The sequence below is a fragment of the Rattus norvegicus genome, chromosome 11, assembly GCF_021556685.1.
Source record: "Rattus norvegicus strain SHRSP/BbbUtx chromosome 11, alternate assembly SHRSP_T2T, whole genome shotgun sequence".
Lineage (NCBI taxonomy): Eukaryota > Metazoa > Chordata > Mammalia > Rodentia > Muridae > Rattus > Rattus norvegicus.
The window spans coordinates 409530-434668 of NC_141544.1; the positions used below are offsets into that span (position 1 = coordinate 409530).

The following is a 25139-nucleotide window of genomic DNA, read 5'->3' on the forward strand; positions in this document are numbered from 1 at the left end:
ATGTCTGTTTTCATTCATTAAGTAGGCTCCTGGACCATTTGTCCCAGGTTTGAAATCTTAGTATAATGGAATAAATAATCCCTGTTCCTTGAACTCATGAAACCAACAATTAATTTTTTCTACTTTTCTCAATCATGATTAATATGAATTAAGGAAAATGAAATGATAGAGTATTATCCTTTGTTATATTGTGAAGCCATATGAACCATTGGTGGTGGTCCAACAATTTGTTATGTTGCTCCTCTGAGTTTCTTGCATGGAAGCTCCCAGCAGTAGAGTCACCATGACAATTTCTGCAAAATGATATTTGAATCACTGAACATTAGATTTCAATACCTTCCATACTTTGAAGAAAAAGAAAGTTCAGTATCAGGTGTCAGGAGAGATAGGACAGAAAAAGCCAGAATGAGAGGATGATGAATGGAAATCTAATTGTCGGAGGGGAGTTGTCATCTCTAGGCTGTGCCAGAGACTTGGCATGTGGGAGACTCCTCAGAATCAATATGGTTAAGCTTAATTGAGATTCCTATCCATAGGAATATGGAACCTGAAGAGGCCGTCTTCTGTAACCAGGGAGAAACCACTGGGGAGTGATAAGGACACAAAGCCACCCAGAAAACTTTTGATCCAACCTTTCTTCTGTCCAAGAGAAATGCATAGACAAAGATCGAGCTGAGTCTAAGAAAATGGCCAACCAATAGGCAGTCAAACTCGGGACAAATTCCATGGACAAATTCTCTGACCCTATTAAAGATTCTCTGCTATGCTTGCAAACAGGCACCTAGTATAACTCATCTCTGAGAGGCTCCACCCAGCAGCTGACTGAACAGAGAGATCTATATCAAAAACTTTAGATAGATCTCAGAGCGTCTTAAGAAACACTTCAAGGAAAGATTGAGGGTCCCAGAATATAGGTACTTCCTAGGAAGACCAAAAGAAGCAACTAACTTAGACCCTTGGCATCTCTCAGAGAATGAACCATCAAGCAAAATGCCTCCAGAGAGCTAAACTGTTACCCCCAAAGCCCTGTATACCTATAACTATACCCAGAAGAGTCTTCCTATAGGACCCACAATATTGGAACTTGGGCTGTCCCAAAAGCTGTTGCTTGAGTGTGGATCCTGATCCCCTATATGGATTGCCCTGTCTAGCCTAAGCACGAGAGGAAGAGACTTGCCCTGTAAAGACTTGATGTACCAGGCAGATTCTATTCTCTAAAATGGAACAGGAAGAAAGGATGTGGGAGTGTCTGTGTTAGCGATTGGCTTGGCTAAGCAAAGGCACTGATCATCATATAAAGTGAATAAATAAATATATTTATAGAAATAAATTTAAGTCAATAATAAATGTGCTATTCTTGTAAACAACATTAATTTTGAATAAATAAACTTACATTATATTCCATTTATTTACTTAACACAAAAACGTTGTTTTCATCTTCTCCTTACTTTGGTATTCTTAACAAAAACACAATTCTCACATGTGACTCAAAATGGCTGTGGCATTTTGACCTGTTGTGCTTCCATTAGTACTTTTGAATTTTTTTGTTTGTTTTTAATTGGTAATCAAATATCATTAACATATTAACTTTGGTTAGAGCAAAATAATTGCATTTAAAAGGAATTGGTATAGTTGTGACAGTTGCCATTTTCTTTCTTATGATTCCTGTAGATTTGTCCTATTAAATTTAAATAGATAAATATTTCTGGTATTTAATAAAAGTTAAAACTTTTTTATATATAGAAAGTCAGGAGTCTAATCTTCATTACTCAACCTGTTATGGATCTAAAATAATTATTTTGATTCCATTTCACTAACTTTAAAAAAATAAATAAATAAATGGAATTGATTTTCAAATATCCTGTCACTTTTGCCATTACATTTAGGAGAATTTTTGAGGTAATTTGACTGATACATAAAAAAAGCACACACATACGAACACTTAAAAGCATGCATACATACATGCATACATACATACATACATTCATACATATATATACATACATACATACATACATACATACATACATACACACACACACATACACACTAGCATTGAGGAAATAATTCTTATTGACAATGTACAACTTTGTATGTCTACAGACAGGAGCTCCATTTAGCTTAATTCATTTAAACACTTTCACATTTTGTAACCTGAACATGTCTATCATCAAGCAACACAATGACAGTTTCAAAATTGCATTCTCCATCATATTTATTAAAAGCATCCTTTATGCTCACCTTCACAAAACCTAGAAAATGGGAATTCACTGTTGTGTCTGTCTCTGTCTTTCTGACTTTCTCTTTCCTCTCTCTCTCTCTCTCTCTCTCTCTCTGTGTAGGGGGGGCATGGTGTGTGTGTGTGTGTGTGTGTGTGTGTGTGTTTGCTTACGAGTGCATGTTTGATGTGCATTCCTAAATATAACCTGCTCAGTCTGTATAATGCTAGCTGAATGTGTATTTTCAAACTAATTATTTGGTATAAGAATATCAAGTGATGTCCTCTACATGACTTTAGACTATTTCATCCTCCTTCAATATTCTTATCACTAATAATACTTGTTGATCTGGTGTCTTACATTCTTTAATTATAATGAAAATGTAAAAATACATGTCCAGTATGATATATGGTAATATCTAAGAATTTGCTGCGTTTACATTTCCTGATGTTTGTACTGTATTTATCCATTAATAAACGTGTTTTCTGGGACATACAATGCAGTGAAAAAAATACAACTGCATAGTGTTAGGGGTTGAAAAAATTATCAGAAATATCCCTGATATCACTCAGTGTAATAGATATATACATATATATAACATGTATATGTGACATATATGTATATGTAATATATATATGTATATGTAATATATATTACTTTTATTTACAAGACATTTGCAATTATATAAAAATTATTAATCAAACAGAAACCAGTATCGCTAAACATTTCATGAGGAGATAATGGAAGTGATCACCTAAGGGAAACATCATGACTTTCCTAGAAAAGAACATTCAATTTTGAAGATATATATTGTTTAAATTTATGTCTATGATTTTTATTACATAAAGGAAATATGGGTGAATAGTGTCTTGTTCTTCATGTAACCTAAAAAATTATAAATGAAACTTAAATTATATGTGACATGTTGGTAAGTATGTGATGATTGGGAGAAAATAAAAATATTCATATGATTAGCCATTCAAATATTGAATTCTTTGGCATAAAATTATCATGCAATTATACCTTAGGGTGATGATTTTTTTAATTTATATATGTTCTGATGTTTACTATGATTATTATACTTTCTACGTTTGAGTTGAGTTTCTTTGTACAAACCAATTTTAAACGTATATATGAATGATACTATCCTGACAATGAAGAAAATCCTGAAATTTGTGAAATGTTTATCAATTCAAAGTATCTCATATATAGCAAATCCAGAAAGTTAATGAATTATGATAGATATTCTTCACCAATTAAATTTTCCTTGGCATATAAAATTATTGCCTTTTTTACACTAGATGAATTTATTTTTTATGTGTTACAAATCTTGACCTAAGTGGTAGTGTTTTTGCATTTGTAGTAGTTTATAATTGAATGCCCTTATGAGTTCACATATTTGAATACTATTCCGCACATGGTGGAGATATTTGGCAAAGATTATTAGGAGTGGCTTCTCTTCTAAATGGAGAAGCAGGTTAGTGTGGGTAGGCGCTAACATTTCAAAAGACCACATAATTAAGTGTTATTTTTCTACTTGCTGTGTGCAGATCTGTATATAAAGTCACAACTACTTCTCCAGCACCATGACTGTAGGTCTACTGTCATTTTCCATGTTATATTCCATGTCACTGAAACCAGGAGACACAAATTTACATATTTTATAACTTGTCATAGTCATGGTCTTCCTCCATAGTAGAAATGTACTTAAGACACCAAAGATTCAATTGCCTGAGACTATTGTTTTGTGTTAATGGATTGATTTTTCGACTTTAGAGTTATAATTATATATACTCACCCAATCAGTATCTTCATTCAGGATGGACCTTAGTCTATGACATAGATCAAAGAAGCAATTATCCTTAAGGAGTATTGATTCTATCTTTTCTAAAGTATAGATGAGAATAAAGAATCACAGTGTTTATTGCCTTTATTTGAAGCTGATTTCTACAAGTTAGTGGAGCAGTACAATTACCTGTTTGCGCCATGTCTTTGATATTTTCAGATGGAATATGGTAGAGATCGGTTACTTTAAAAAACTCTTCCTTTGAGTCATTATCCACAGTGGACGATGTTGCTGCATTTCATGAAAAAATAATTGGAAGATATGTGTATTAGGTTCTTTCCTAATATGTGGTAATCAAACTTTGTTGTGTGGTTGTACATTTCTACAATACATTCTACCAAATTTAATTTCAGGAATCTGACTGTTCAGACCAAGTTTAATTTCAACTTAGGTTCAAATATTGAATGGGGTCCAAAACCTTACCCTTCTTTTATTTTTTCCAGTTTTTACAACCTTTAAATCAAATATGACAATTATTTCTGATATTTTTACACATTGAAAATATATGATTATGTAAAAAACAAATTCTGGGTTCAAATTTTATCTTGATTTCACCCATATTACCATACCATACCATATTTGCCTATCATTTTAGATGTAGAATTAGAAGTCATAGTGTTCTTTACCTCAAGGTTAATAGGAGAAAATATCTGAATTGCTTCTTACTTAGTCCATCTCTGCTGCTATGAACAAAAACTAAAAGCTTATATATGTCCTGTTAAAAATGTCAGAAGGTACACACAGGAAGCCTCAACAAAATAGCTGCCTATAAACGACCTGAAAAAGAATTATTTCAATAAACATCCTAAAATTAAAGGAAGAAGTTATAAAAGAGGATAACTGCAGAGAAATGTGGGGAAGAAGGAATTCCGATTTGAGGGGAAAAAAATCCCCAGGGAAGAACAAATCGATTAGTGATTTACTATCTAATGGTCACCCATGGAAATATATACACACAAATAAAACTATTCATATTAATTAGGTTGCATGTGAATAATTAATAATTAAATTGAGTTAAAGAAATTGAGGGAAGAATTTCAAAAAGACCAGGAGAGTTACATTTCTAGGACAGCATGGGAAAAGGAACGGAAAGGGGAAAATAATATAACTCTATTATAATTTTACACTGAAGTTATGTGCACAAGACTAAATCCATCAACATATTAGCATAGATAACTTAGATGTCAAATACGCAAAAAATGGTGTTTAAAATTGTACTTCTCCACTAGTGGACCAAATATTAATCCTCTTCAATAATGTGGATTCAATGTAAATGAATAAAATTATATTTATACGCTTCTGGAAATAACTATGAGTCAAATAAAATAACAGGCTTTAGAACCATGTGAATGAGCATTAAATCTTAGGAGCAGCTCAATTTTTGTGAAACAAATTTAAACTTTGACATGGAGTGAATAACGCTAGTAACATAAAAGGGTTTTGCTGACAAGGATGATATCACAAATATTCAAACCATTAAGAAATTTCAACTGACATTTAATGTTTTTGTGTTTCATGTGTTAAAAGCCCAGGGACCAATGAGTGCCCCTACCTACACTCTTCATGTATGGATATCTTCTGCAAAATGTCTGGTCATGACAGCCAGAACAAGTTGAGATTAAAACACTAGGAAGAACAGAAACATCCTGCTAGAAGAAATTCCAAGGTAGCCATCAGAACTCTAGTCCACAACTCTGATGAGGACTCCCTGCTGAAGAAGAGGTGATGCTTTCCTCAATAAACACCACACACATGCACAAAATATCTGAAGACAAAAGACAAAACAGAAACCAAGTATTAAAACACCAATCCAATGGAAACAATTTAAGAAATCAGCTCCTAAACTGATATTCATTCCAACCCCAGATGCCTAAACACCAGTTTAAGAACAGAACAAAAGTGAGAGGGCAATATGTTGCCGCCAGAGCTGAACAAGCCTACTAGATTCAGACCTATGTATTTCAAATAGCAGAAACACTAGGAAATGAACTTAAAACCAACGTTGACACAAAAATAGAGGCCACTCGCACACTCAGCCATCTGGCTTTCATCGCTCACCCCAAGCTTGTGAAGAAGATTCCAAGCTATATGGCCAAAGGTCATAGGCTCTGCCAACCAAAGCCCAAGGTTCAAACCAAGGCAGAGGCCAAAGTTCCAGCTAAGGCCCAGGCAAAAACTCCAGCCCAGACTCCCAAGGGTGCCCAGGCCCCTGTGAAGGCCCTATAGAAAAGGCTCCTGACAGTGTGAAGACAGATGCACTGCTGTGATATACCTATCTATACACTATTTGCAGATGGCCAGTGTCCTATGCTGTTTTTACAAATAAACTTGAGACAAGAGAGAACACAATAATAGAGGTCAATGATGGAATCCAGGAAAATTTAAACAAAGAAAAAGTAATTGACAAGTTAATAAATCCCTTATGGAAACCCAAGAAAAACAAAGAAAACAAAGAAAAAGCAAACAGGTGAAGAAAAATTGATAAAATGCTTCTATTCTTGAAAGGGACAAGTATTCGCTTGTATTGAATACAAGGGATGGAAGGAAGAATCTTAGGAAAACAGTATAGAAGAAATTGTTACATTTGTCAAACATCTGCTAAAAAATGTGAAATCTAAAAAAATTTCTATCACATTTATCCAGAAAATTTGGGACACTCTGAAAAAAACAGGCCTATGCATGACAATAGATGAAAGAGTAGAACCTCAGTTCAAATGCTCAAAAGAAAATTTACCTAGCTTTAAATATACAAGAAGATTACATACCATGATATTGCTTGGACCAGGAGAGAATTTTATTTTCACAAAATTATCAAATCATTATACACAGAGAACAAAGAAAATCATATAAATATGCAAGGAAAAAATTGCTGTATGCAGGCAGAACTATTATAATAAAACCTGACTTCTCAGCTGAAGTTTTAAGCTAATAGACCTGAACAGATTCTGTGCATACATTTAGAAAACACAGAAACATGACCAGACTACTATATCCAGCAAAACTTTCAATCACAGCAAATAGAGAAAACAACATATTCTATTATAAATAAAAAGTCAAATTTCAGCAATCACTTTCTTCAAATCTGGCACCACAGGAGGTACTAGACGAAAATGTTCAACTCAAGGATGTCAACTGCGACAATAAACAAAAGAAATACATAATATTACACCAATAACACCAAAAGAATTGGCGCATACAGTTCCAAACACACACACACACACACACACACACACACACACACACACACACACACTACCACCACCACCACCACAAGCAACAAAATAGCACAAATTATAATCTCTGGTTATTATTGTCTCAATATGAATGAAATCATTTACCATCTTCATGCCAATGAAAGAAACATGCTAATAGAAAAGATGTAAAACCAGTATCTATGCTCCTGCTGCATACAAGAATCATACCTCAAGACCCAAAATAGATACTTCCTCAGAATAAACTGTTGTGAAAACTTTTCCAAGTAATTTCCTAAGAAACAATCTGGTATTACATATCTAATATGTGGCAAAATAAACTGCCAAAAATAAATCCAAGATACGATACATGACACTTTATATTCATCAAGAGAGAAATCTTTGAAGTTGATGTCTCAATTCTTAGTATCTATGTGCCCTAAACCAAGGGGATGCATTCATAAAAGAACATTGATAAAGCTTAAATCACACATTAAACCTCACACATTATTAGTGGAATTCTCCAATAAAGCACTCTCAACAACTAACAGGTCATCCACATAAAAAAACTGAACCGAAACTTATTAGGACCCAAATGGATATGAGTGCCACATAAAGTACATTTTACCTTTAAAGTAAAAGATATGCCTTCTCACCACCTCACAGAACTTTCCCCCAAAATCAAGCATCAAAAGATACAAGAAAAAAAATGAAATAACTCCTGTATCCTCTTAGGCCCAAATGGATTAATCCTAAACTTCAACAAATCAGAAGCAACAGAAACCCTACAGTCTCATGGAACCAGATTAACTCTCTACTTGATGTCTACTGGGTAAAGGAAGAAATACACTGTTTATATAAAAGAGAAAACATTCCTAGACACAGTTAAATTTTAAATGGGTGACAACCCCTGGCTGCTTAGGACATATACTAAATTTACATGGAGTTGAATTAATAACAAAATATTTATCTTTGCACTCAAAAATTAGTGGAAGTTTCAGTTAATGTAAGAAAAACAATTTTCAATAAAATGTGATTAATCCAGAGATGCAGATTTAATTAGCATGTAACAAATAACTGACTGTAATTTTCATTTTCAAAGGGGATATTTATAATATACATACTCCTATAAAGCATCAATAATCTTTATATAATTAGTCTTCCAACCTTGTGAGCACTAGAGGTTTTTAAATGTTACTTTGAAAGTGATTCTGTGAATATGATAGGGCCTCTATATTTAAGAAGTAATCGTAGTATTGTCTACACCTATGAGATATTGCCCAACAAAATTCTATTAAAAACACCAGAGGAGCATTTGATATCTGCTCAAAACTGGGAAGGAGCAGGGAAGTGATGGATGAAGTAAGAGACAAAATCACATTTTTTGTTTAGTAATATACACATTTTGCACGTTCTGGTTCCAAACCTTGCACACATTTACAGTACTAAATGAAGTAAGAAATTCATGAAAAGATGTGTGCTAAGAGAAAGAATGGACTAGTAGGCCATAAAGAGATTTATAAAGAGATTTGCTTTTAAAAAATGTATAAATGTGGGAAAATATCAAATAATCTAAAATTTTCAAGTTTTTCATTCTCCCATAAATTTTACCAAATATTATGTTAGCAACTACCACAAAACTTGAAACAGTGCCTACAGATATTGAATGGAACACTCAAATGAAAACAGCAGCGAAAACACCTAAGTATGCCCTATTAATATATTTAGTAACCACTCAATTGTATACATTATCGTAATCCCTTTTCAGTGACTTAGAAACAGAAGCAGCAACTGACTCATTGCACTTTAATAAAAATATTCCCGATTCAACTGTCAGTTTCTTCAATGTGTCAATTAATCTAACAACTTCACAAGCACTAAAAGACTTAGAGGACACGTATCTGTAATTAAAAATCAATTAAAATATGGTGGACATTTTAAAATATTACTTATTCCAACCTCTTCCTCAGAGTTCAATGTTTGATATTTGAAAAATATGTTAGACATTAGTTCTCACTTTATGATTCTGATTGTGTTTTTAGTCCTTGGTTTTATGTCATATACAACATATGTAAAAAGGAGAGTAAAAATAGTCTAACTGATGCTTCTACTCTCATAAACTCGATGGGTAAGAAATTATGTCAATTTATACTAATTCTTAATAAAACACTTGAATTATTTTGAGAGTTCGGGAGCTTAGAAAACTTTATGTATTCATGTAACAACAAGTTATTGAAAAGCATTCCAGGGGTTGGGGACTTAGCTCAGTGGTAGAGCACTTGTCTAGGAAGCGCAAGGCCCTGGGTTCGGTCCCCAGCTCCGAAAAAAAGAACCAAAAAAAAAAAAAAAAAAAAGAGAAAAGCATTCCATAATGTTGAAACAAAACTAGGAGCAATATGTGTTTTGCTAATGTATTTGATAGAGTAAAGCTAAGGAGAATGGTATATAATTATGGACTCAAAAATAAGGCAAGTATTGCTTTATATCCTAAAGAAATAGGATAATTTTTAATTTTGAATATGTAAAATATTTTATGTTCTCATATGTTTGTAATGTTATAATAAGCCTTTGACCTATTTAAAAAAGAATGACTTGCACAATAGACATATACCTCTAAGTGTCAGTTTTGGAGATTTTACAAACCTCTCTTTCCAAGGTCCAGGGAATATATCCAGAAGGTACAGAACTTTGTAGTTAAGGCCCAGAAACCACTGGGGCGATTACAGTCTCCATTTCCTTTTCTCCAGTGCTCCACTGATGTTCCCTGAGAGGGTGAGATAAATGAATGTCTATTCTATACATTACTTCCTCCAAAAATTAATAAGAACTTCAAGAAGATTTTGCAAAGAAGCTGCATTCATTACAGAATTTGTTGTCCTCATTCTTCCTGAAAGATTTCATCTCCACCTATCTTACTTGTAAACCATCAAATCTCAAACGCATTCTGTTAAAACAATGAGATTTCCACAATCACATTACTCCCTCAATGTAAAGTAAGCATCATTTCTCCCCCCCCCCTCGGAGCTGGGGACCGAACCCAGGACCTTGCACTTCCTAGGCAAGCGCTCTAACCACTGAGCTAAATCCCCAACCCCTTCTTTTTTTTTTTTTACTTAACTTGAGTATTTCTTATTTACATTTCGAGTGTTATTCCCTTTCCCGGTTTCCGGGCCAACATCCTCCTAATCCCTCCCCCTCCCCTTCTTTATGGGTGTTCCCCTCCCCATCCTCCCCCCATTGCCACCCTCCCCCCAACAATCACGTTCACTGGGGGTTCAGTCTTAGCAGGACCCAGGGCTTCCCCTTCCACTGGTGATCTTACTAGGATATTCATTGCTACCTATGAGGTCAGAGTCCAGGGTCAGTCCATGTATAGTCTTTAGGTAGTGGCTTAGTTCCTGAAGCTCTGGTTGTTTGGCATTGTTGTTCAAATGGGGTCTCGAGCCCCTACAAGCTCTTCCAGTTCTTTCTCTGATTCCTTCAACGAGGGTCCTGTTCTCAGTTCAGAGGTTTGCTGCTGGCATTCGCCTCTGTATTTGCTCTGTATTCGCCACATTCTGGCTGTGTCTCTCAGGAGAGATCTACATCCGGCTCCTGTAGGCCTGCACTTCTTTGCTTCATCCATCTTGTCTAATTGGGTGGCTGTATATGTATGGGCCACATGTGGGGCAGGCTCTGAATGGGTGTTCCTTCAGTCTCTGTTTTAATCTTTGCCTCTCCCTTCCCTGCCAAGGGTATTCTTTTACCTCATTTAAAGAAGGAGTGAAGCATTCACATTTTGATCATCCGTCTTGAGTTTCGTTTGTTCTAGGGATCTAGGGTAATTCAAGCATTTGGGCTAATAGCCACTTATCAATGAGTGCATACCATGTATGTCTTTCTGTGATTGGGTTAGCTCACTCCAGATGATATTTTCCAGTTCCAACCATTTGCCTACGAATTTCATAAACTCGTTGTTTTTGATAGCTGAGTAATATTCCATTGTGTAGATGTACCACATTTTCTGTATCCATTCCTCTGTTGAAGGGCATTGGGGTTCTTTCCAGCTTCTGGCTATTATAAATAAGGCTGCTATGAACATAGTGGAGCATACGTCTTTGTTATATGTTGGGGCATCTTTTGGGTATATGCCCAAGAGAGGTATAGCTGGGTCCTCAGGTAGTTCAATGTTCAATTTTCTGAGGAACCTCCAGACTGATTTCCAGAATGGTTGTACCAGTCTGCAATCCCACCAACACTGGAGGAGTGTTCCTCTTTCTCCACATCCTCGCCAGCATTTGCTGTCACCTGAGTTTTTGATCTTAGCCATTCTCACTGGTGTGAGGTGAAATCTCAGGGTTGTTTTGATTTGCATTTCCCTTATGACTAAAGATGTTGAACATTTCTTTAGGTGTTTCTCAGCCATTCGGCATTCCTCAGCTGTGAATTCTTTGTTTAGCTCTGAACCCCATTTTTTAATAGGGTTATTTCTCTCCCTGCAGTCTAACTTTTTGAGTTCTTTGTATATTTTGGATATAAGCCCTCTATCTGTTGTAGGATTGGTAAAGATCTTTTCCCAATGTGTTGGTTGCCGTTTTGTCCTAACCACAGTGTACTTTGCCTTACAGAAGCTTTGCAGTTTTATGAGATCCCATTTATCGATTCTTGATCTTAGAGCATAAGCCATTGGTGTTTTGTTCAGGAAATTTTTTCCAGTGCCCATGTGTTCGAGATGGTAAGCATCATTTCTTATTCACCAGTCATTATTTCAAAGACACGTTTTTAGGTTTTGGCAAATACCAGAATTCCATTTGCACTTTTTAGGCTTAGATGGTTCAAATCCACTTTTAATAAGGGTTCTTAAATGTGTTTATATCCCTTCTAGCCTACCATTCCCCAAAAGAAGAGAAAATGAAGTACAAAAGAGAATGTGGACCTGTTTAGAAATATTTTGGAGCAAATAGAATCTGCCTGAGAGAATATCAGCAGTTCAATTCACACCAATCATCAGCAGTAGCTAGATGCACCTGCAACCACCATTCACAAATCTACAAAGCAGTATAATTCAGAAGAAATCTCAATGCTATGGCATTTGTTCCAAGTCCTTAGAAGCCACTGGAACACCAACAGATATTGTTTAGTGCATTTCTCTCTACAACATCATGGCAAACATTGCCCAGCAGAGAATGAAAAGGCATTCTAAAATACCATTCACCACTGTCTATTGTCTGTTGCAATATGTATATCCTTTCCAAACTTCACATGTTCTCCCAAGCATCTTCTCTGGTAAAACCATATTCCCATTTTCCAGGCTGTCTCCACAAAACCAGCATGTCTGTTCTTAGCAAAACATCCTCCCATGTGTCCTTTAGCAAAAACCTCCTCTCCACTCGTCAGTTTCACGAAGGAAAACACATGACAATACAGTTTCCAAATGAACCAGAAAATTTCCTCTCAATTTTATATTCATCATGACCAGTAACTTTTCCAATGTGGAGTTTTACATGATTTAATAGTAAATTTAAAATTACCTGTTTTTGACATGGTTCATTATAATACAAAATGAAAGTATCTCTATAGTATGAAATTCTGGCTGAGCTGGGAAGTGGTGTTGCATGCCCTTAAAAAAGTACTCAAGAGTCAGAGGCATGGAGACCTGCAAATCAAGTTCTATGACAGCACTACCATACAAAGAAACTGGTATATGAAAAATAAAGCAAAGAAAAAATTAAAATAAAACCTGAGGCTTTCAACTTGAAGTGATGTTTGTCAAGAGGCCCAGCCTTATAAACAAAACTGGACAAATTTTCTTCATATATTGGTGACGATCTACATTGAGGTCTAGTAGGGTCTTAACATACAAAATGGGGAAAAAGAAAACACCACCAACAACAGTAAAACAAACAAAAATCAGAACTTTGTATCTCAGATACAATGTATTTTCCTACAATTTATTTTTTCTTGATTTTTTTCAATTCACTTATACATAGTTTACTTCAGGAAATTATGATATACAGTGGTGTCCTAAAGTTTCAAATTGCTTCAAGGCCCACTTCTCCTCATATCAACATTTAATTGAGGATGGCAGTTAAATCTGCAATTGATTTTGCATACAGGATGACATAATTGACAATTAGATTGTCATATTTTCCATCTGAATACTACAGTCATGTTGTGATTTACACATCACATTCCCTTCCTTAATATAATATTTTGTGGACATTCTTTCTATTATCTTCATATCTGAGTTGTATTATGAGTATTTTAAGAGAATGATATGTTCAATATGAACAATTTTGACCAGTAGTCCTTAATCTGAAAAGCAAATATAATTTAATGCATTAATCCTTACCAAATTATATATATAGTCAAATCTTTCATTGACAAAACAATGTCTGTCGGGCTGGAGAGATGGCTCAGTGGTTAAGAGCACCGACTGCTCTTCCTGAGGTCCTGAGTTCAAATCCCAGCAACCACATGGTGGCTCACAACCATCTGTAATGAGATCTGATGCCCTGGTCTGGTGTGTCTAAAGGCAGCTACAGTGTACTCATATATAATAAATAAATAAATAAAATATTTAAAAAAACAATGTCTGTCTTTTTCTATTTCCAGATTCACCTCTAAAACACATGTTAGCATTCCTCCTTTTCAGTGGATACATATGTTCATTTTTCAATGGTGCATAATACTCTGCATAGTCCACAAAATCTTTCCTGCTCATTCCCTGTGTTCTGTCAAGTTCTCCAATGATTTCAATGTGACCACACTAAGAATATAGAGACAAAGTCTTAATGTTATCTAAGGCTTCCATAAAAGTATTATACTTTCTGTCCTGTCTTTTGGATTTCTTTATTTTCCACTGAAGACCAGGGTTCACAAAACTCAGGATAATCCTTGATTTATTCTAAAGCTATGGTGACCCACAAAATCCTAAACAAACTTACTCAAATCTTCAGTTACTGGGCTGGGCTCAGTCTGACATAAGCACAGTCAGCTTTTATCGGACTCTCACATTAAAATTAGCTCTTGTTTCTAGAATGTAAATCTACATTTATAAATTTAAATGTCCATGTTCTATCAACAAGACCCTGTATAATGTCATATGCCATAAATGTTTATCTTTGCTTGTGTTTTTGCTTCTTTATATACATTTGAGTTTGTTCCCACTCACTTAGTGAACATTAAAGATAATGCACGTGTTTTCTGAAACATCTATATTTTTCCCTCTATATCCAGCACAATACCATCAGAATTTTTTCCATTTTTATTGTTTCTAACATAAAACATTCTGATGAAAGGGAAGATGGTGGAGAACAGAATTTTGGTTTTCTATAAGTCGTGCTGACTCATAGGCAAGTGAGAAACCATGGTGAAGTGCTGGTCAAAAGGATGCTGTAAACGTTTCTCATAAGCACATGCATCACAGTCAATCTTTTTTTAATTTTATGCTAGAATTATTTTATTAATAATAGACATGAATAAAATGAATCTTACAGATAGTCAGTTTTAATCAGAAGTACATTAAATAAATTTGAACTCAAACCAGTTAAAGGGAAAAGTACTTACTTAAAAGTAATCAATACTTAAAGATGGATGCTACTTGATAAAATTCTATTAAATTTTAAATTATTGTATCCATTTCTCATAATGAGTTTCAAGATGAGCATCCAGTTATTTTTAATTTGGTAAAAAAATATAATTAAGTTTACTTTCCTATATGAATTGTCATAAAACATTTTTTAAATTAGTGTGACAAAGAAAAAAGTGGGTGCCAGATAAAATTAAAATATTTTAAAATATTACCTGATTTTTTTAAGTTTTACAAGTTATTTCTAGAGCTTAATATTTTGATTTCACTTTCTTTGCAAAAATAAGACAGAAATTATATAATAAAAGCTACAAGATTGCAAAAAACCTAGAGTTTGCTAAAAAATTTTAAGTGATTTTTATTTAGGGTAAATTTCAAAGTTTTATAGGGAAAAGAAATCGAGGAATTCTAATTACTTAATTTAAAATTCAATATTATTTAAGGAAAATATCTTTCTTTATCTTCACACATACCCATAGACACAAAATTTCTTACTCTTTATGTTTATATTGTGAAGTTAGAATTTTTAGAGGATTTTTATTTCTTTGTAAATTTAGATTTCAATAAAATCAATGTTTTTCTAATTTTTTGAGTCTTTAAAACTTAATTTCAAATACAAAATGAAAGAAGACATTTAAAATATTAACCAATGTTTATAAAATATTATATACAGAGAATTATTATGTGAGATTCTAATTTTAAGTAATTTCAGAATTTGATAGTTATCCCTGAACAACTGAATATATTTACAGTAGTATAGAAATAACAAAGATTTCTCCACTGTGCTGCCTAAGAGTACATATTAAATTGTTACATGAGAACTTTTGGGTAAATTTTAAATTAAAAAAAATGAGTAGTAAATATTTTTCTATTTTTCTTCACTTACTGAATCTCTAGAGCTACTTCCTAGACCAGTTATATTTTGCTGTTTTAATGGTATCCTACTCTTCAGTATATGAAGGTTATAACTAAACACATCTAGCCCATGACCTCATTGTAGTGCGGATGGTATCTCAGTGCTCTGCTCTTCCCACCAACAGAATTTAAAGCATTCCTACATAAACACACCCACAGACCGACTTGGTAATGCCAATTACCCAATTGTTAATTCTTTTGCTTTTTTCCCTGTTGATTCTAGCCTATATTAAGTAGCAAATGAATGTTAAATATAACAGGTATATTCAAAAATTTTCAAATATTTGCATTTTGATTGCCACTATTTCTGTATTGAAAGATATCTTTCAGTTTTCATTGCAGTGTTTTTTTTTTTAACCATATCAGATTTATGATAACTTTTGTTTATATTCATGGGTTGATATTTTCTTTGAGACAATTTTTTTTTAAGCTCTGGCAGTATTGTAATTCAGTACTGAAATCAGATCTGCTTTGAAATCATGTAGAAATTCATTTGTAGATTTAGGTGCTGAAAGTTCAAACAGATGTCACCATGTATTGCTTCATTTGTGTTTCTAAAGACTCTTTTCAGTAAATCATAGATGTTGCAAATCTAAGATAAATTCAACAACATGACATGTCTTACAATACCATGGATAGAGAGGAGGATATAGATATAGATGAAACACACATTCTGCCTCATCTGGAGTTGTCTTGGGAAATCAATGATTGTTTGGTATATGTCTAATTCTAATTCCAGAAAAGAATTCAAAATAGGAACAACAAAGAACTGTATATACAAAAGTAATGTCACTGTAGTATTGATTCCATTCTTACTATATTACTATTTAATTTACATCCAGATACTAAAAAATTTACTTTGAGATTCTAAAATTATTCACGTAGATGTTGATATCCTCACATGACCTTAAAAACATGACTAACTATATTAATATTATTAAATTTTCATAGTAGAACACATATCCTGCAACATGGTTAATGTATTTTTCTGGTAATAATTCCATATTTTTTATCTTAATGTTAAAAAAAAGTACATTGGATAAAATGTGACAGATAATTGCCTGGGATGATTGCCATTATCAGAATACCTAATATTACAAATATACATTCTCAGAAGTGCATTTTCTTATTCCTTACTTCATCACTCAGTAAACTGAGTGAAAATACCCTAAAGTCTAAAAGGGGAAAGCTAAGTTAGGAAGGTTTTTGCACATTTTCTTTGCAGGTGAGGGAGAGTATGTGTATGTTTGTTTTTCATAAAGCCCTGTTCTGGTGTAGACGTTTGTTTGTGTAGAATAGTATTTATGAGGATGTGTGTGTGTGTGTGTGTGTGTGTGTGTGTATGTGTGTGTGTGTGTGTGTGTGTGTGTGTATGTGTGTGTGTGTGTGTGCGTGTGTGTGTGTGTAAGTTTAAAATCAAAGTTGGGTCTCTTACTTAATCACTGTCTAAAAAAAGTTGTTTTGAGAGAGGGTTTCTATGTGGAATAGAGCCCTATTTATCCTGTACTTACTTTGTAGACTAGGCTGTCCTTGAACTCACACATATCTACATGCTTCTGCCTTACTATTTTATGAATTAAGGCATGTTCCACCAGGCTAGGTATCTACTTTAATGTTTAGCAAAGATTATCTATCTGTTTTGGAACTCACAATTTCATTATATTATGTGCAGAGTGAACCCAAAGCACATTCTTGTCTCTTCCATCTCTGCACTGGGGACTACAGACGAATGTTAGGGTGGTAAGCATTTTACAAAAATTCTGAGGTTCCGATTTTAGGGTCTTTTCCTTATACTAAGAGTTGTTTCTCTGAATTTATTTTGGTTTTGTTTTTCCTCAATACCTGTAATACTCATCACATTGGTTTTTCACATAGAAAATAGATAATATATTGTCAATTTATATTTAACTACAGTACACGATGTTTAAGATAATGTAACAATTGAAATCTTATAAAACAATGATATTTTTATCCAATGGAAAACTAAATCAATGAGAGTCAATATATTTTGGAAACACTGAGGTATAATTCACAGTTCCATACACTAAAAACCCTGTGATTTGAGAAAGACAGAGAACTGTTTATTTAAGTCGCACAAAACATGTAAACACATTTTATTAAGCAAGAAACATGTATACATGTATGAGAAAGAACAAGGTTTGTGAAAATACAAATATGGACACACAACAAACACCTCTCACAAGCACTTTTTCATTCCCTGGTTATCTTACACACGTTACCTCTGAGTGGCCTTTGTCATTCTGAAGTTTCATTTCAGATGAATGTTGACTGGCAGTGCAAACCAAGTATGCCAGAACTAAGGGCAGAAGGATCACCATTTTCTTGCTGTTTCCCTTTTCTACAGAAACTCTGATTATTTCAATGGTTTAAAGAATCAGAAATAAGGAATGACTATACTATTCTTCTGTTATCAAAGCATGGAATGAAACAAGAATTGTTCCTCCTCTGTATTTGTATTTCTTCCATGTTCCTGATCGGCAATCTCTTTAACATTACTTTACTTACAGAACATGGTAAGTTTTATGGAAAGTTTAATATGACATTTATTGTTGACATATATACATGAGAGAGAGGAATCTAGGAATTGTTTTCAGGATATCAAAGATTAACATTTTATGTAACAGATACAGAGTGGAAAACACATCCCTACAGGATATGTATTTCTTGTCACTTCTTGTATTAATATTTTCTTCTTCAAAGAATGTTTACTCTAAATAGCTCTACAGTATCTTCCAGGTATTGATGATGATACATGTTACATGAAGAACAAAAGAAACAAGAATATCTTTCTTTTCCCTTATTATATTCCACTATAGATTCCAGTAATGAAGTTTTTTTCCTTTAAGATAAGAGGCATGTACATAAGCTTTATACAGGGTGATAAGTATGGATCGATCTACATTCTTCTACATGCTGACCTCCAGTTGAACCACCACCATTTGCTGAAAATGCTATCTTTTTTCCATTGGATGGTTTTGGCACTTTGTCAAAAATCAAGTGACCATAGGTGTGTGGGTTCATTTCTGGGTCTTTCAGTTCTACTCCACTGGTCTATCTGTCTGTCTCTGTACCAATACCATGCAGTTTTTATCACTATTGCTCTGTAATACTGCTTGAGTTCAGGGATAGTGATTCCCCCTGAAGTCCTTTTATTGTTGAGGATAGCTTTAGCTATCCTGGGTTTTTTGTTATTCCAGATGAATTTGCAAATTGTTCTGTCTAACTCTCTGAAGAATTTGATTGGTATTTTGATGGGGATTGCATTGAATCTGTAGATCACTTTTGGTAAAATGGACATTTTTACTATGTTAATCCTTCTGATCCGTGACCATAAAAGATATTTCCATCTTCTGAGGTCTTCTTCAATTTCTTTCTTCAGGGACTTGAAGTTCTTACCATACAGATCTTTTACTTGCTTGGTTAAAGTCACTCCGAGGTATTTTATATTATTTGAGACAATTATGAAGGGTGTTGTTTCCCTAATTTCTTTCTCAGCTTGTTTCTCTTTTGTGTAGAGGAAGACTACTGATTTATTTGAGTTAATTTTATACCCAGCCACTTTGCTGAAGTTGTTTATCAGCTTTAGTAGTTCTTTGGTGGAACTTTTGGGATCACTTAAATATACTATCATATCATCTGCAAATAGTGCTATTTTGATTTCTCCTTTTCCAATCTGTATCCCCTTGATCTCCTTTTGTTGTCTGATTGCTCTGGCTAGGAGTTCAAGAACTATATTGGTTAAGTGGGGAGAGAGTGGGCAGCCTTGTCTAGTCCCTGATTTTACTGGGATTGCTTCAAGTTTCTCTCCATTTAGTTTAATGTTAGCTACTGTACCCATTTTTAATAGGGTTACAAGGCTCTCTGGAGTCTAACTTCTTAGGTTCTATGTATATCATGGGTAATGTTTTAATAATGTCAAAGAAATACCAGTTATGTGAATTTTCACTACCAGTAACAAACATTATTGAAAGTCAATAGATACTGTTTTTCCTGTTTGCTGAAAAAAAACTCAAAACAAATCCACTACACATATGTGAAAAACATATTTTCATTATAGCAGTGTTATGGTTTTCATATTGGTATACTTGGGATTTCTTCTGGGACCTCAGGGTACATGCTAAGTTAATGTTCCAGTTTGATAATCATTGTATAATACTATATCTAGATTTTTTTTAAGTTCACTGAGTTATTTACTTTCTGCCAAGGATAACTGTTTTTACACTGTCAATATTTTAGGGGCATTGCGGTATTCTGGATATAAAACACCACCATTGGAACTTCCTCTGTAGAGCTGTGGGTGACGTGTGAAGACAGAAAAAGAAATCTGTCAATAAATTCAGACTATTGAGTATCTGACACTTGAAAGAACCTGGAGTATCTTATTTATTGGTTCAACTGACAGCAGAAAATGCAAAGGAATATGGCAGATATGAAACATTCCTCTGTTCATGACAGAAGTGAGGGCCACAATTCAAATTTCTGAAGCTCCTCCTCAGAAGAGAGATATGAGAGACAAGAACAGAAAACCCTATCCTTCCCTCAATACAGAGTCTTCTCTGCTTAAAGCTGTTGTACAGAGTTTGATCCTTCTGGGTGAGAATACTCTTACAATGAAAGCATGAAATCATGAAATAGGGACCAAGCAAAAATGCAGAGAAGAGATAGAGATGTAGATCATTAGAAACCATGCAAGAAATCCCTGTGTCTAGATACATCCGGCTCCTGTAGGCCTGCACTTCTTTGCTTCATCCATCTTGTCTAATTGGGTGGCTGTATATGTATGGGCCACATGTGGGTCAGGCTCTGAATGGGTGTTCCTTCTGTGTCTGTTTTAATCTTTGCCTCTCTATTCCCTGCCAAGGGTATTCTTGTTCCCTTTTTAAAGAAGGAATGAAGCATTCACATTTTGATCATCCGTCTTGAGTTTCATGTGTTCTATGCCTCTAGGGTAATTCAAGCATTTGGGCTAATAGCCACTTATCAATGAGTGCATACCATGTGTGTTTTTCTGTGATTGGGTTACCTCACTCAGGATGATATTTTCCAGTTCCAACCATTTGCCTATGAATTTCATAAAGTCATTGTTTTTGATAGCTGAGTAATATTCCATTGTGTAGATGTACCACATTTTCTGTATCTATTCCTCTGTTGAAGGGCATCTGGGTTCTTTCCAGCTTCTGGCTATTATAAATAAGGCTGCTATGAACATAGTGGAGCATGTGTCTTTGTTATATGTTGGGACATCTTTTGGGTATATGCCCAAGAGAGGTATAGCTGGGTCCTCAGGTAGTTCAATGTTCAATTTTCTGAGGAACCTCCAGAATGATTTCCAGAATGGTTGTACCAGCCTGCAATCCCACCAACACTGGAGGAGTGTTCCTCTTTCTCCACATCCTCGCCAGCATTTGCTGTCACCTGAGTTTTTATCTTAGCCTAGAATGTATTTATAAACATTTCTCCAATGTATTTTTCTACTCATAATGAATCGTAAATAAAAATAATTGGACCCATCAATTGTTTAGACAACTACTATATATTCCACTCAAAAACATTTAGAGGACGTTGAGATAATTGTGTTACTGTAAATATTTAATAATGTTTTTTTAAGGAATAATGCATCTTTTTAAACCTTTTTTTGTGGTATAAATATTTCTATTAGGTTTCCAAGTCCCATTCTATTCAGAGGAAGAAATGATCACATTATCAGTCTGAGGATTTTTTACATTACTTCACCCACATTTGAGAGTCATTGCAGAAGACTGTCGGAGGTACTAATAAAGCTGGAAGAGAACCATGATGTCCTTTTTCTATGATTTTTTCTACAATATTTGATTAATTGCTCTGAGAAAAACTGTTTACTATAAAAATATCTTCTTGAGATATTTGTTTCATTGGAGTTAGCAATAATATAGGGCTCTATTTTAATTATTTGAGATACTGTGAGACATACTTTGTAGCCTCTAGTTTGTTGAATGTTTTGAAGGAATGTCACAATCCTGTATAAATAATTTGTATGGCTTAATGTATTGGCAGAGTACTATGTAAATATGTAAGGAAATTTGATCTGTGTAGTCATTGGATTTTTTTATTTTTATTTTTTTAGTTTTCTCAATCTTGTAATCTTTGCTTTCTGCTGGGAAAGCATTAAATGGAAAGAAGCTTATGATTTCCTCTTTCGTGGATTTTATATAGTTTCATTATATATATATATATATATATATATATATATATATATATATATTTAATTTTACTATTTCATAGAGCTGGCTAAGTTGTGATGGATTCTGTAATATGCTTTTCCAAGAGGAGAATTTATTTTATTCTTCCTTTTCTTGTACCAAGACTATTGTGAAATAAATTTGGACAGAGGTTGAGATACCTTAGAATTTTGATATATCACTTTGGAACTACTTGCTTTAAAAATCTTTCATAAAACTAGTGTTATTCTGATGAGCTTTATAAGTAATCTGATCTTAAGCAGTTTTAAATTGCTTTATATTTTCTTTATCTCTACACTGTTAATTGCAGTCTACTATAATTTTTTACTGCAGTTCTTTACTCAGAGTTCAATGAGTCTTCTATAACTAGATGGGCAGATATTTCTCCAGGTTTTGAAACTCCCGAATATTATTTTATTGATTTCATGCCCTACTCCTTGAATAAAGCATTCATTTTAGAATTCTATATTCACATTTTCCTGCAGGCTTAAACACCTGTTCATATATATTTTATATTTATGAAATTTTATTATTGAACTTTGCCAAGTCATCAAATTTAACTAACATTTTTCCAGGTCTGTTTTTCATTTGATTAATTTTATTGCTAGTTAGGGTGGTCATATTGCACTTACTGAGCTTTATCGTTCAGAATCTTCTTGGTTTGGCTTTTGTTCAATAGTTCAGTCTCTGTCTTATCACTCTGCTAATGACTTGTATTAATTTCCTCATTGTCTTCTATTATTTCATTTTATTTCTTTCTAGTTTATTCGTCGGTTTGAGTTTTTTGAATATTGCTACAATTCTACATTTGAATTGATTTTCTGTAATTTCTTTGGATTTTTCTTACTAGTGTCTATAATTATAGAATAAAATGATTTTGTAAGTGTCATGTTAGAATTTCAGGGTTTTTTGTTTTTGTTTTTGTTTTTTGCTATAACTTGAATTAAAAGAATAATGGTTCTAACTGAGATGTGCAGAACACAGGGACTCAGGGACCCCAAGCAGCCAGTGATTCAAGTTTCTTCCATTTTGAACCTTAGCCTTTGCCCTGTCTTATAGAACCCAACCCACTTAGCCTACACTCATATGAAACTTGACTGCCAGAAGTTCTGAGACATCATGGAGTACAGGATCATATGACCATAGAATCACAGTCACACTGGAGGTACAGGCTCCAGTCAGAGATAGACAGGGGAGTTAACAACAGAGTAAACCAAGTGATGAGAAAAGAACAAAAGCAACAGAAATCAAGACTACATGGCATGATCATAAGCCAGTTCTGCCTCTACAGCAAGACATGAATACCCCAACATACCTGAAAAAACATGATTCTGATAAAAAATCACATTTCATGAAAATGATACAGGACTTTAAGTAGGACATAAGTAACTCCCTTAAAGAAATGCAAGAGAAACCAGCAATAAGTAAAAGAAGAAACAAATATATCTTTTAAAGAAATATAGGTAAATACATTCAAAGAAGGGAAGAAATTAAATAAAACAATCCAGGATCTAAAAAAGGAAAATATAAGCATTTAAAAAAAGAGAGAGAAAGGGGGACAAACCTGGAGTTGGAAAAGCTAGGAAAAAGAGCAGGAATCACAGATGCACACTTCATCAACAGAATATGAGTGGAAGAAAAGATAATTGCAGGTGTAGAAAATGCACTAAAAACATATTGACACAACAAAGAAAATTCAAAAAGCAAAAATTCCTAACACAAACACTCAAAAAATTCATGCCAGAATGGAAAGACCAAAACAAACAATAATAGGTATAGAAGAGACTGAAGGTTCCAAACTCAGAGGATGTGTGAACAACTGCAAAAAATTATTGAACAAAATATCCCTAGCCAAAAATTGAGATGCCCACAAATGTACAAAATCTTACAAACAGATGGAACCAGAAACGAAGTTCCTCCCATCACATTACCAAAAAATCAAATGCACAGAATGAAGAAAAAATTGAAACCAGTAAGAGATACAGGTTATGTAACATGTAAAGTCAGAACTATCAAAATTAAACCAGGTATCTCTACTGAGACACAAAAAATCAGAAGATCTTGGAAAGACATTAAACAGACCCTAAGAGAAGAAAACTGCCAGGTCAAGCTCCTCTATGAAGCAAAACTCTCAATTGCCATAGTTAAAGAATCCGTATATTCCACGATAAAACCGAATTTATACAATAAATTTACACTAAACTAGTCCTACTGAAGAAAATATTAGGAAAACTTCAACAAAATTAGGAAAATCACACCCCAAAAAGCAAAAAACTAATCTCACAAGAAACCAAATGCACAGAAATATATTCCTACCTCTAACAACAAAAATAACAGGAAGCAACAATTGTTGGTACTTAATATCCCTCCGTATCTGTGGATTTAGTTCCCCAATAAAAAGGCATAGGCTAACAGATTGGATACATAAACAGGAGCCATTATTTGCTGCATGAAGGAAACATACCTCAGTTTCATAGACTGACACTACCCTTACAGTAAAAGGCTGTAAAAACATTCAGGCAAAGGGCCTTCAGAAACAAGCTTGAATGACCATTTTAATATTCTATAAAACATTCTTTCAAGAAGTAATTATCAAAAAAAGACAGGGAAGGACACTCTACAAATTTACCAAGCTGAACTCTCAATTCTGATCATCTATGCCCCAAATGCAAGGCCAACTACATTTGTTTAAAAAAAAATACTGAAGCTCAAAGCCTGTATGGAATGTTGCAAAATAATACTAGGAGATGTTAACACCAGACTCTCTCACCAGATCACGGAAACAGAAATTAAACGGAGACACAGTATAACTGGCAGAAGTTCTAAAAAACATTGATTTATCAGATAACTTACAAAACATTTTGCCCTAAAACAAAAGAGTACACCATGTTCTCATCACCTCCTACTACTATACATAAACTGACCTTGTAATCAGACATAAAACAAACCTCAACAGATATAAAACATTGAATTAATCCCATGGATTCTATTGGACCAGCATAGGCTAAGGCTGTTTTTCGGAATAACAAAAATATCAAAAAGCCCACATGTACAAGGAAGCTGAACAACTATCTATTTAATGTTTGCTTGGTCAGGGAAGAAAGAAAGAAAGAAAGAAAGAAAGAAAGAAAGAAAGAAAGGAAGGAAGGAAGGGGGAGA

The 25139-nt window shown here is 34.0% G+C and overlaps 1 protein-coding gene across 5 annotated transcripts in view; it reads right to left on the reverse strand.

The window, feature by feature from the left end:
• LOC148002394 (uncharacterized) overlaps nucleotides 1–25139 on the reverse strand; it is a 99929-nt gene that overhangs the window by 26698 nt on the left and 48092 nt on the right. For 2 of the 5 annotated variants that reach the window (XM_087577185.1, XM_087577188.1), the window contains exons 2-3: nucleotides 9900–10020; nucleotides 4195–4296 (exon numbers count right to left, since the gene is read on the reverse strand). In XM_087577185.1, the coding sequence (XP_087433311.1) occupies nucleotides 4195–4296; nucleotides 9900–10020 (223 nt within the window). Of the gene's footprint in view, nucleotides 1–4017; nucleotides 4052–4194; nucleotides 4297–9899; nucleotides 10021–25139 lie in introns of all 5 variants that reach the window. The other 3 variants (XM_087577186.1, XM_087577189.1, XM_087577190.1) reach the window with 2 other exon arrangements.